The 13121-nt window shown below is 37.1% G+C and overlaps 2 protein-coding genes and 1 long non-coding RNA gene across 4 annotated transcripts in view; all 3 read right to left on the bottom strand.

The window, feature by feature from the left end:
• Positions 1–6589: 6589 nt before the first annotated feature.
• LOC105384813 lies at positions 6590–8644 on the bottom strand. The gene is made up of 3 exons (XM_011555093.3): positions 8104–8644; positions 7150–7389; positions 6590–6805 (listed from the first exon to the last, which is right to left on the bottom strand). The coding sequence occupies exons 1-3, from the start codon at positions 8285–8287 to the stop codon at positions 6612–6614; spliced, it is 618 nt and encodes a 205-aa protein (XP_011553395.3). The 5' UTR covers positions 8288–8644; the 3' UTR covers positions 6590–6611.
• A 1229-nt stretch (positions 8645–9873) lies between these two features.
• LOC125489495 lies at positions 9874–11034 on the bottom strand. Its single transcript, XR_007267045.1, has 2 exons — positions 10487–11034; positions 9874–10312 (listed from the first exon to the last, which is right to left on the bottom strand). It is a non-coding gene; the product is annotated as an uncharacterized LOC125489495 (long non-coding RNA).
• Positions 11035–11949: 915 nt separating this feature from the next.
• Positions 11950–13121, bottom strand: part of LOC105398233 (myotubularin-related protein 6) — a 47219-nt gene continuing 46047 nt past the window's right edge. For both annotated transcript variants that reach the window (XM_048625478.1, XM_048625477.1), the window contains exon 18: positions 11950–12732. In XM_048625478.1, coding sequence (XP_048481435.1) covers positions 12704–12732 — 29 coding nt within the window. In that variant the 3' untranslated portion in view covers positions 11950–12703. The remainder of the gene's footprint in view (positions 12733–13121) is intronic.

The following is a 13121-nucleotide window of genomic DNA, read 5'->3' as shown; positions in this document are numbered from 1 at the left end:
TTTTGTTAAGTTTTTGTTTGTTGTTTTGATTATGATTGTTTAATTATATGATCAACTAATCTTCATATGCATTTTATTTTCCTTTGGTCAAGCTAGCATTTTTTTATTATTAGGACCAATAAACTCCAAATATTCAGTAGTACAATCGTCCATAATGCTTGAACTAACGTAGGCTCAGTTGCCCCCTAACAAATTTGAAAAGGTGCAACTGGTCCCAGGGCCCACACTCGTCCCTAACGCTTTAACTAAGGTGGGACCAGTTGACCCCTAACAAATTTTAAAAGGGGCAACTCGTCCCAGCGCCGAGTTTCGGACTGGGACGAGTTGCTCCCTAACCCAGATTTAGTTCTTGGTATACAAAAGCACAATTTCTTAAAGCACAACGCAGGAAAGGATATCACCTACAGCTTGACTGCAAGTTCAAAAGCACCGATTACCCTGCTGTTTGAAGACAAAGTTAATTATAACGAAATTTATTCTGATAGTGACGAAGAGAGCAAGCAAGAAACAGAGGAAGATAATGAAAGGGATAAAAAAGATGCTAATGCAGAGAACAATGTCAATGACAGCGAAAAAATTAAAATCAACAAAATTGTCCAAAGGAACTGCGGACTGTCCATAAAGTTTAGGCACTAAAAGATAAAAAGATTGTAGGAAAAGTAGTGTCAGAAAGAAGAAAACTGTACCAGCTGTCTGCTGCATGAGCGCCACACAGATTACTGGAGAGCATATGATTACCTCAGTGAGCACAGGGGCATCCACAAAAAAGGAACCCATTCGGACCCAGACAACCTCTACATAGCAGCATATGGAACCCACACCCAGCGTATAGAGTCTCAGTGGCGAGCAATAAAAAGATTATATAAAAAGGACAATTACAATAATGTACAACACTTCAGCGACTCCATTATCGAATATATGTGGAGAAGAAATAACTATAAATATAAAAAAGATCCATTCAAAGAAATGCTCAAAGTAATTAAATATGTATACAAAGTACAATAAAAATATTAAATAGTTATATAATTTATCCAAAAAGCCTTCCAACTAAGATATTACTTTAGCTTGTTGGGTTACAATTTAAATTAGAAATCGTTCCTACATAGACTTTCTGGACTCCGCCCTAGAGTGAATATAAAAGCCGCACTCCAGAGCACTGAAGCCATGGAAAAGTCATATTTAAAGTACCTAATCAAAATACTTTGTATGCTTAGCGTTATGAAACAAGTACCAATGTGGTAGTACCATATTTTATTATCATTTTAATGTAAGTATTTTGACATTAATTTGCTTTTGAAATTTCATCATACATACATTTAGAGGTTATTTTTATATTTATAAACTATGCATTTCTGGCAAATATTAATTCTGTAGGGAGCTACAACAATAAAAGTAATAAAACATTCAGTAAAAAATATGTTTTGGGGCTACAAAAACATATTTTTTTCTGAATGTTTTATCGTCTGCCTGGACCAAAGTGATAACTTTTCGTCCTCAAGAGGTGATTTTTAGATTTGATAAAATAATGAAGGTACCTATTAACAAAACAATTGTGGTATTTTCAACTGGTACTGTACGTACACACACGGACCACCAACCAAACTGTCAATCTTCAAAACCTAGAACATTATTCACCACGTGTAGGTTATAATACCTAGAATATTTCACAGAAAAGTCGTCACAAGACATTATTATTCCAAATCAAGTGATTAGGAAAAGGAATTAGGAAGACAATATGAAAATTCAACAAATAAAGTAAGTAAATTAACAAAACAAATCTTCGCACAGCACAGCGAACAAAAACGATTGGACGACGATTGTATTTTTTTTTTTGCTACAGAACAAAAAATGACACGAATACCACAGATAAATAAAATCCATGATACCCCATTTACACTCGCGCGTCGGCCCTCGCCTCCGGGCTCGTCTCGTCACTCGTGCGGAGGCGCGAATGTAAACACCCATTCGCGTTCGACGCGAGTGGGTGTTTACACTCGCGTGGCGTGTTCACTGTTCAGTCGTCTTTGAGCTAGCAACAATGGAGGACGTCGAAGTTTTAGCAGCAACAATAAAGAATTTAAGTATGTTCACCGATTACTTCGCCGTTTAAGGACCGATTTTGAAAATTCTTTTTTTGATGTAAGTATTAGGTTGAGCTCCCATGTATTCCCATTTTCTTTCAAAATTTTATTCCACCCCCAAGGGTGGGTAAAGGGGTAAAAACAGGGTATGAATTTCCATTTTGGACACCTATTAACCGATTGTAGATAAAGAAATTTAAAACGTAACAACAAAAAAATATGATGGTGACCTTGAGCTGATCTGATGATGGAAACGGAAGGTAGTCAAGGGAATTCCTCAACGGTATTTATTTATTAATATTTATAAACACTTTATTGTACATTATAAAGTTACAATAAAAAAGGAGAAGAACATTAAAAGAAAAAACCGGCCAAGTGCGAGTCGGGCTCGCGCACAAAGGGTTCCGTAGCAGCAAAATTACAGTTAAATCAACCTATCTCAAAAACTATAAGAGATACTTTGATCAAACCAAAAATCGTTGAAAGAGTTAATTAGCATGCATCACCTCTATTTTTTTTAGAATTTTATACCCCGTAGTTATAAAAATAGAGGGGGGGGGACATACTTTTTACGACTTTGAGAGCTGATATCTCAAAAACCGTTCACTTTAAGAAAAATGTTTTTTAGAAAACTTTATATCATTTTAAAAGACCTTTCCATTGATACCCCACACGGGTACGTACATCGAAAAAAAAAATTTCATCCCTCAGTTACATGTATGGGGGGCCCCACCCCCAATTCTTTTTTTTACTATTTAGTGTCATATTTTTGTAGCGGTTCATACAACACATATTCCCATCAAATTTCATCACTGTAGTACTTATAGTTTCCGAGTAAATCGGCTGTGACAGACGGACAGACGGACAGACGGACATGACGAAACTATAAGGGTTCCGTTTTTGCCATTTTGGCTACGGAACCCTAAAAACTAACAATGTAAGGCGGGCTTATTGCCGTATATTATATTATTATATTGTATATAGGCGGGTATATATAAGGTGACCATACGTCCCGCTTTCGGCGGGACAGTCCCGCTTTCAAGGTGTCCGTCCCGCTGTCCCCCGCGAGGGCAAAAATGTCCCGCTTTCATAAACAGGCCAAACGATAATTTAAATTACCTAGGTACATTTTGCATTAATCACTTGAGACAGCTATATAATAATATCTTCTTACCTCTAACATAGACTTAGGGAATGCAATCTCGTCCAGCCGAGATCCCGAACTCGCGAAATCCCGGCCATATTTAACGAGATTGAAACTCGCTAAATTTCGTACGAGATCTCGCGAGATAACGAGATCGACAAATGCAGCGTGACGACGTGTATTTCATGCAAAATCAGAAGTCGTCTATCCGATGATTCTCTCGACATGATGAGTTTTTTGAGAAGCCAATGATGTCGATTCAAAAGGCATAAATTCTAATTTTAACGTTGTCAATCTATAAATTTTGCTAAAAAGCAAAAAAAAAATGTCAATTACGGAAACACACATTGAGTCGAATTTTAAACTAATACAATAAGGTTTTGACAGCTCTTGAATCGAAATAATTTTCACAAAAATTAACGTGCCTTTCCGTACCTTGTTAACTTGATCTGACTTCTCTTTTGAACTTATTTTGTTTGATTAATACGGTCTCACAACATTTATTTAAGAACTTGTGAAGTTAAGTTTTTGTTTTTATTTACAATAACTAATTTTCCTATTACTCCTAATAGTTGAAAGTGAAGTAATTAATTTACAAAATACTATGTTTTTTTTAACAATATTGCATAAATTTGAACTGATTAACCGTAATAGGTGTATTAATTATAGACATAAACATTTTATATATTGGAGTTAGAGACAAACTAATATTTTCATTCATTTTTTAAATAAAAGTCACTTTATTTTTATAACTATAGCAACATTATTTCAGTTACTAGTACCTACTAAAAATAAGCATTTGCATTTATTCTTCCAATCTCGCGAGATCCCGTAATTTGCCAGGTCTCGCGATATCTCGCTATAGGTGGAAATCTCGTACGAGATTTCATTCCCTACATAGACTACATAAAAATTGTAATGAATACAAATAAGTTATTTTTGTAACATAAATCCGCAGGTGACAAAAAAAATAAATGGTCACGTTAGGTATATAGCAACTAACACACACACGCACTCACGCCTTGTACTAATGTACTCCCTTGCGGGGTAGGCAGAGGTGCATTGCTGCACCCACTTTTCGCCAGAGTGTTATGTTAGTCCCAATGTAACAGGGGGCGGGCCTATTGCCATTTTACGGACACATCCAAGACCCGAGAACAAATATCTGTGTTTAAACAAATATCTGCCCCAGCCGGGTATCGAACCCGGGACCATCGGCTCAGTAGTCAGGTCACTAACCACTACGCCATTCGGTCGTCATATAGCAACTACTTCGTGTTTAGGTTTGAATGATTCGTATTGACTAGTAGGACTTATTGGTATCATTTGGATCTTACTTTTGATTGACAATTATTGCAAATAAGCTAAAAATAATAAAATAAAATAAAAAACCGACTTCAAAAAACCAGTAAAAATATAAGGTTTAGACATGGTTTAGACCATTTCTATGTTACATGTATAATGTATCTAAGCAGATACTGTTTTTATTTCTTACGTTTTAGTGATTTTGAAGTCGGTTTTTTATATTTTTTTAATATATGAAATTAAATGTTTCATCTTGCGACCAATCCATTATACCACTGAGGAAAAAAATACTACGTTATAATTATACGAAGACGAACACAACCTGCGCGGCACGATGTAGAAGCCAGAATGAAGCGGACGCGCGAGTGTAAACACTCACTCGCGTGCGACGCGAGCTCGACGCGAGCTCCTTTGACGACTCGTGCCCCAAAAACCGCTCCAGACACTCGCGCCTCGCCCCTCGCCTCCTCGCTCGCCTCGCAACTCGTGCGCGAGTGTAAATGGGGTATGAGAATATGAATCGATCACAGAGTACTAAATGGTAAACTTTTTTTTCTACTTTTAAATATAGAACGTTGCGGTGTTTGTTTATAGTTTGTTTTTGGTTTTATTTATTTCTACGTTTTTAGGGTTCCGTAGCCAAAATGGCAAAAACGGAACCCTTATAGTTTCGTCATGTCCGTCTGTCCGTCTGTCCGTCTGTCCGTCTGTCACAGCCGATTTACTCGGAAACTATAAGTACTACAGTGATGAAATTTGATGGGAATATGTGTTGTATGAACCGCTACAAAAATATGACACTAAATAGTAAAAAAAAGAATTGGGGGTGGGGCCCCCCATACATGTAACTGAGGGATGAAATTTTTTTTTTCGATGTACATACCCGTGTGGGGTATCAATGGAAAGGTCTTTTAAAATGATATAAAGTTTTCTAAAAAACATTTTTCTTAAAGTGAACGGTTTTTGAGATATCAGCTCTCAAAGTCGTAAAAAGTATGTCCCCCCCCCCTCTATTTTTATAACTACGGGGTATAAAATTCTAAAAAAAATAGAGGTGATGCATGCTAATTAACTCTTTCAACGATTTTTGGTTTGATCAAAGTATCTCTTATAGTTTTTGAGATAGGTTGATTTAACTGTAATTTTGCTGCTACGGAACCCTTTGTGCGCGAGCCCGACTCGCACTTGGCCGGTTTTTTATTCTATGCCTATGACATGTCATGGTTTCCGTAATGCTCACTTCACTTGGCTATTCGTATTTGCCAAAACAAAACTGCCAGGCATGGTCAGTATAATGAGTATAATCACCAAAGGATAAGGGGAAAAAATGTATGGGACCCGTACCCACCTACCAATAATAACGACCAGACGTACTTATGTCGTTAGAAATCTCTTTTCATGACTGTCATTTGTTATTATAGTGAGAAAAATGTTTGGCCTTGAGTTGTATGACCATTAAAACTTGCTGAAGCTCAGCTTGCTCTTTAAACTTGGCGTGTACTTGACTCTTCATTATAGTATATGGAATTTATTTAAATCCGGCAATGCATGTTGGCCGAGCGTTGACCAACGCGAGCCTAGACAAGTGAATATACATGTTTGCATTGGGCTTCACTCGTTAACGTTCGGCCAACGTGTGTTGCTGGCTTAAATACTACTTATAAAGGCGCCGACACACTAGCGGACGCGGCTGTCAGTCGCGACTGATAGTGTGCACGGCTTAGAGTAGAGTGCACGGTCTTTTGGGACAATTCGTGCCTGATCGCTCTCGGACGTCTGAACGCTCAAGGTTACGTCCCCGACTTACGTCCGATAGTTTGAACAGCGTAGTGTAAATGTATTACCCAGATACCTTTAAGTCGCGGCTGTCAGCCGCCTCCGTAAGCCACGTTCACTAGTGTGTCGCCGCCTTAACTTTTTCCCTAATAGATTAGTAGGTAGGTACCTATTAAATTTGTTTCTCCAATCCAATATCTTCAGTCAGTCCGTTTTTGATCATCCTCACGTATTTACCTGGTACCTAAAAATAGCTTAAGTGTCTAACTTTTACCACAATGGATAATTTTCTTTTGAACCTTTATTTAATAGTCGACAGTTAGTTTATGCTTATTATTCGCCATTAGTTCGTTGGTGCATTGGTTGAGTAACTCCGCCATGCTGCATTCGTCTCTCACTTGAACGCTGGCATCAATACAACGGTCTAAGTTCTTGTCTAATTTCTTCATAACCTTCGTATTTTTAGCGTAAAACTTATTTACTAGGGCTATGAGGTTGCCTGTAAATAAAACAGTAGATATTGTAAGTAAGTCTTTTTCCGGTAGCTCCGCATCGTCTTCTATTTAAATGTAGGCTTACGATATATAAAAAAAAACATTCCTGAAAGTAAAGTCTGTGTTTTAATCTCACTCAGACACTAAATTGACAGATTCTGAACGGTTCAAGATTAAGGTTGAATTTCACCAAACGCTAAACGTATTTAAAATTGTAGATACTTAAATCAATTTTTAAATACATTTTGTACTAACTGGCAGACGTTTGACAGGCTACTAAATTCGTTTAGCTTTTGGTGAATTCCACGTTAAAATTGCGTTTAAACTTGAATTTAAATTAAAAAGTCACCTTTATTCACTTTCCCGTTTTCTATGACTCCGTTTCTTTTCAACACACAAGCGATTAAACATTCCCCGTGAATGGGAGAGTGTTTGCTGGGAGACAGACGCTTGACTGTTCTTTTGTCACTCGCCTGGACTTCCTTCAGGCATTCAGACATGTTTTTCTTGAACGCCAGTGCGTGAGGGGCGACCTCTGGTGGGATCGCGTTGTAAGACCCGTCTGACTCCTCGGATTTGTGGTGACGATCTAAATAGAGCAGAACAAGAGTAGGTAGTATAAGCATTTGATCGTTTTTTTTTACTTCAGGTCATAAGTCACAATGGTAAAATTATTAGCAACGCAAAGGGTATTAGATATAGATTTACCTACTCCATACAGCTAGTTACATTACACACATCCGAAAAGTGCTGCAAAGCCACGATGTCAACCAGAAAAATCATAAATTGCAATGCTAACAGGTAGTAGGTACCTAACTAATACAAAATCGTGCATATTTATATTTTTTCATACTGCAGCAAAACGTGTGATTAGTAAAGGTGGCGGCGCGGGGCGGTTCGCGCCAGCGACAGAGACAGGAGACCACGACAACGACACATAAGGCTCAGCGCACACCAAGAGCAGAGCAGAGCAGAGCATATTGTGAAATCATTGAAAAATTAATCTTATGATAATTCCATACATTTCAAAATTGAATACACGTCCCAACTTGATGCTCGACCATGCTCGAGCTTTCTAGTAAATGTTCGAGTATGCGTTCTACATGCGCTAAAAGTTTGCTCGACCATGCGCGAGCATTTTGCAGTTCGGTGTGCGCTGCGCCTAAAATGTATGAAACGAGACCTACCTCTTGGTCTCCCTTCATACATTTCATGTGTCGCGGTCGCGGTCTCCTGTCTCTGTGGATTGCAAAGATGGAAAGATGGGCATATTTATTGATTTTTTATAGTAAAAATACACAACCTGCTTTTTGGTCCTTTCTCTTATCAGTCTTTAGACTAGTGATAACGGTCTCCTTGTCTGTTTTCATATAGTGAACCGTGTCTACACCCATCGTTTTGCCACCTTCCTTCACATTCCCCGAAATTGCATATATTGATGGAGTTAATGAACACACAAACAAAAGAACAACTGCAGAAAACAACATTGTTCATAAACGTTTGATTGATACAACGGTTGTTATTTTAATGGTTATAAACGTTTTTACTTATCTTGGTTTTAACAACCAATTTAGTAATGATCGTTTTGCTATTTTTTTAATATTTTATTACATGCATTAAGCCGGGTCCAGACATGTACAGTCAGCTGCATAAGAAGCTAAACACTTTTGAACCTTGTCAAACTCATTTTACTGCCTATTTCAATCAAACATTGGCGTTTTAGGTAGTTTGACAAGTTACTAAAGTGTAGAGCTACTTATTTATTTATTTATTTAAACTGGAACACCAGCAGCTTATACAACTAACATTTTTAAGAGAGATATTAAAATTATAATTTCGTTGTACTTATGCAGCTGACCGTACCTATCACCCGAGCCCTTAGCACGAACTTTCGTCGAGGACGTGAAGTAAATCTGACACGATGAATTTTGTAGGGAAATATGAACAGCGCCCCTGGCGGGCAGTAGCAGAACTAAAATCGGCAGCAGGAACTTTTCGTCGTGTAGTAACGTGTATGGTAACGTGAAGTATTTTGCGGTTTGTATAGGAAATGGTAGCATGAATTTGATTTTGACATATCGTATCGTGAGTTTACTCGAAGATTTTCTCACTGCAAATTATTCAGTGACAACTATTTAAAATGGAAGTTAGAGCATTTATTTCTTTTGGTTTTCGTATTTTTTATTCATTACCAATATGCTACGACCACGTAGATACCCTACTAAACTAAACTAGTATTTATTACACGCAGCAAGAGACGTAGATGAGGAGGGTAGCCCAGAGGCAAAATTTACAAAAATTCATGGGAAATGTAGGGTTGTGATGTGTGTGATTTAAAATCGATGGTGCTGTTTGGAGCAAGACTATTATACAACTGTTCAGTGTGCAAAATCTATTAAGTACAGCGTGCCGTATGTTGCATTACGTGGCCCTCGATTTTGGCGTGTCTGACCGTGATGACGTGGTGATTGAAGCTCGTGATGAATGCGTACTAGACTGGAAGTGCCGAGAATCCATCGTGACGGATGAGATCCATGGCATCCATGGCACCAATAGCAGTAAGAAGTAGCAACACAGTACACAAACACCTATACTTACTCACGTTTTGCTTTGTAAGCTATAATTCGTAAAATTCTAATGTACCTAACTGTAGTTATGTGTAATTGTATTAATAAATACCATTATTGCTACTGTCTAGATGTGTTTGAACTCTACACTCTCTAGAATAGTTAAGGACAGTTAGTTATTGACTTATTACCTTTAGTTAGGTTAAGTGCCAATTTCTCCATAGTCGGTTATCTAACTGACAGGGATTGATTTATTAATTATAAGTCATATCCATATAAAATTCACGAAAGATGTGTCAAAAATCAACCACTACTCCCTGGTTATGCTCAAAGCGACTACGGAGAAATTGGCACTTAACCTAACTAAAGGTAATAAGTCTCTTGGTAGGCAGGATTAATTAAATAGACTTAATTAATGATAAATCATCAACTTTCTGGGCCCACTTACTAATGGGTATAAAGTTCTGGATAAATGAAATTACCACAAAATAAATAAAATATTTACATTCTGTTTAACAGTTTTTTATTCTTTATTTTACAAAAAAACATATTTATCTTAGTAGGTAGTATCATGTAACATTTGCAAACATCAGCATAGTATAACAAAATGTATGATTTATCTTTTCTCCTAAATGTATTCTTCACCGAGCAATCAAAATGCACACTTATAATTTATGCCTTCACGGGGGTGCATTTGCAGGCGGTGGCCTGGTCCGTGATGCTGGGTACAGGATACGCTGGTATAGCTGGATTGGGCTGGCTCCTCGTACCAGGCACATGTTCCATGCTGATTCTATATCTCATCACATCAATTATATAGCATTCACCGGCAGCTTTCAATCTGACATATCCATTTTAGGGCTGAACCATCAACCATTCACTGTGCCCCCTTAGGCAATTTGGGAGCATTTTCTCTTTGTATTTATTCATATAATCACTCCATACCTGCAAAACAAATGATAATTGCATCATTAAGAATAAGAATATAACTACTAACTATTTCAAAGAAACATGAGTACTGCCGATGCTTTATCTCAAGGTAACTAGTTAATGCTTTTTAAAGAGTACCTAGTTATTAGGAAATCATTGAGAGACGAGGGGATAATCTGTCATGACAACCTTTTATGTTTAATGTTATGTTTCATGTTTAATTTTCTCCTTTGCTTATCACTCCTTGTCCCGTCCCTTCGCTATTGAGCTTGGCTAGTTCCTTCCACTTATTAAGGCACCACTGGCGACCTCTCCATCCGTGGGCCTTGGCGTTGGTATCCGTAGGCACATATCACTGCGTTGAATTCAATAAAACAATAAATAAATTTAACAAATAATTATGAAAGCCGACCTGTCAGTGTCAATAGATTGATAATTTGACAGATGACAGATGACAAATGTCAAAAAAAAAAGTTAGGATGTGCGTTCAAATCATAGTTATCATCCATAGACAATTGTTAAAGTGCGTTTATAAGGAATCGCTGCTTACTTTGAAATTATTATGAAGGTTTTGAACTTAACAAACTCAGTGTGGTACAACCTTATTTTAACTCTGGTAACGTTGTAACGACCGGCACACGACGAAGGCTTATGCTGCCATTTCAATACGTTCAAAGTTAACGTGTAGTAATGAAATACGGAAACGATGAAATGTTCCTGCTAAGGGTACCGATCACCGTTTCGGTATCGTCGACGCGTATCATGATCGCATATGAGGACGTTTAATGATACGCGTATCATGATACGCGATCTCGATACTTACGCCGTTATGATACGGCCCATCCCATGTCGTGTCGGTTTTATCCGATCATCAAAGGAACTATGACTATTGTGAAGATACAGATATAGAGCAAATCGGAGGCGTCCACAACTTGATACATCGCTTGATACAATACGCAGATACGTTAAGCCGGGTCCAGACATGTATCATTTGCCCGATCCGATCACCGTTTCGGTATCGTCGACGCGTATCACGATCGCATATGAGGACGGTTAATGATACGCGTATCATGATACGCGATCTCGATACGCCGTTATGATACGACCCATCCCATGTCGTGTCGGTTTTTATCCGATCATCAAAGGTATTACTTAAGACTATCGTGAAGATACAGATATAGAGCAAATCGGAGGCGTCCACAACTTGATACGGCACAAATGATACACATATCTGGACCCGGCTTTAGGTAGATAAAGTTTGGTACCTACGTACGGTAGGGATGTAAGTATAGTGTGTGTGGTGTATTTTTGTAGTACATACTTACTGAATAAATGTATTTTCTTCTTTATTTCTTTATAGCTAAACTCATAAACCGTCAATGGTTGAATGAATAGCCGTTTTAAATATTTTTTTACAGACTGTTTGTGTCTATCGCACATTTCTGTTATTGACAGAGTAAGATAAGTCATTGTTACGACCAACAGCAAAGGAGTAAAACAATTTCAGTATAGGTAAGTACTGGGTAAGTACTTCCTCGTCAATTTTTCGCAAAGTTTAGTGGATAGTAAACCTAATTAGAATGCGTTTAGAAACCTATAACATAGACTAACAACAAAACAGTAGAGTGCCTCTCAGAAATAATCAAATATAATTTATTTCAATACGTGTTATTTAATAAAATTTATTCTAACTATTTATCTACTCTTAACATTATAACTATAATTAGGTACATTGTGTTACAATACAGTACGTAAAATTTACATCACATTCTATTATCTACTGTTTTTACAAGCGTTTTTAACGCTCCATTTTACAAGTAAGTATTTAAAGAATAAAAGACCCTTGCTGGTACAGAAGCTGGTAGAAAAAAATACTTGGGTAAGAATTAGATAACTGTTACAATTGGAATGAGAATTCAATTTCATCAGTGAAGTCTGTATGATTGAGTTCTTGTTTGAATTTCTTTATTGTTATGTACGTACCTTATGCCTAAATTTACTTTGATATTTGTTAGCTACGAAATTAATTCAATAAAGTATAATAAGTGTGTACCTATTGTTAATATAAGATGTAAGTCATATAAGCAACTGCAATACATGTACACACAACATATTACTTTAAAGCTTTATATTCATACAACTTATAATAAAACTGAACATTAAACATATCACAGTATTGGAAATCGGGATTCGGGATCTGCCGAAACAAATACAGTATAAAGTTATGTCTACTCATTTTAACTACGATTAGTTTCTCATTTCATTGTAAATGAGTTAGGTACATTTAATTGGTATGAAATGAACACGATAAAATATTAGAGGAACTTAAGTAAATAAATATCCAAGATCTCATATAATCATAGTTTTAGTTGTCACAAAGGTACTGATGCTGATGACGACATTCTTCTAATTAGCAGAAGTCGGCGTGGCCGCTTCTGAAAAAAAAACAGAACTGGTGTTAATATGCTATTTATTTCACGTAATATGCACAAAGTCATCAGCGCAAATCATGTCAAACGTATGATTAGGAATTGTGTGAGTAGTACCTAGTAGTAGTATAATTTTATTGTACATAAACACTTAAGATAACATTTAAGCCTTAAAATCTATAATACAATAAGGGCGGCCTTATCGCTAAAAGCTATCTCTTCCAGGCTATTTTATTAATAATTATATATTTTTTTAGTTAGTTTAGTGACTGACACGATAGTAGGCGACTGACACGAGCCAGTAGGTTCGAGGAGCGAATGGTGAAGTGGTTAGTTGACCTGACTGCTATGCCGAAGGTCCAGGGTTCAATCCCCAGCCGTGGCAGATATTTGTA

This window comes from Plutella xylostella, chromosome 14 (assembly GCF_932276165.1).
Source record: "Plutella xylostella chromosome 14, ilPluXylo3.1, whole genome shotgun sequence".
NCBI lineage: Eukaryota > Metazoa > Arthropoda > Insecta > Lepidoptera > Plutellidae > Plutella > Plutella xylostella.
Note: the sequence above shows the minus strand (reverse complement) of the source record. Positions and strands in the feature narration are given on the sequence as shown.

Coding starts and splice junctions, on each gene's coding strand:
- LOC105384813 (XM_011555093.3), bottom strand. CDS start 8,287: ATGTTGTTTTCTGCAGTTGTTCTTTTGTTTGTGTGTTCATTAACTCCA. Junction 7,390..8,103: donor GAGAAAGGACCAAAAAGCAG/GTTGTGTATTTT, acceptor TGCTCTATTTAG/ATCGTCACCACAAATCCGAG. Junction 6,806..7,149: donor AAACGGGAAAGTGAATAAAG/GTGACTTTTTAA, acceptor TTTTATTTACAG/GCAACCTCATAGCCCTAGTA.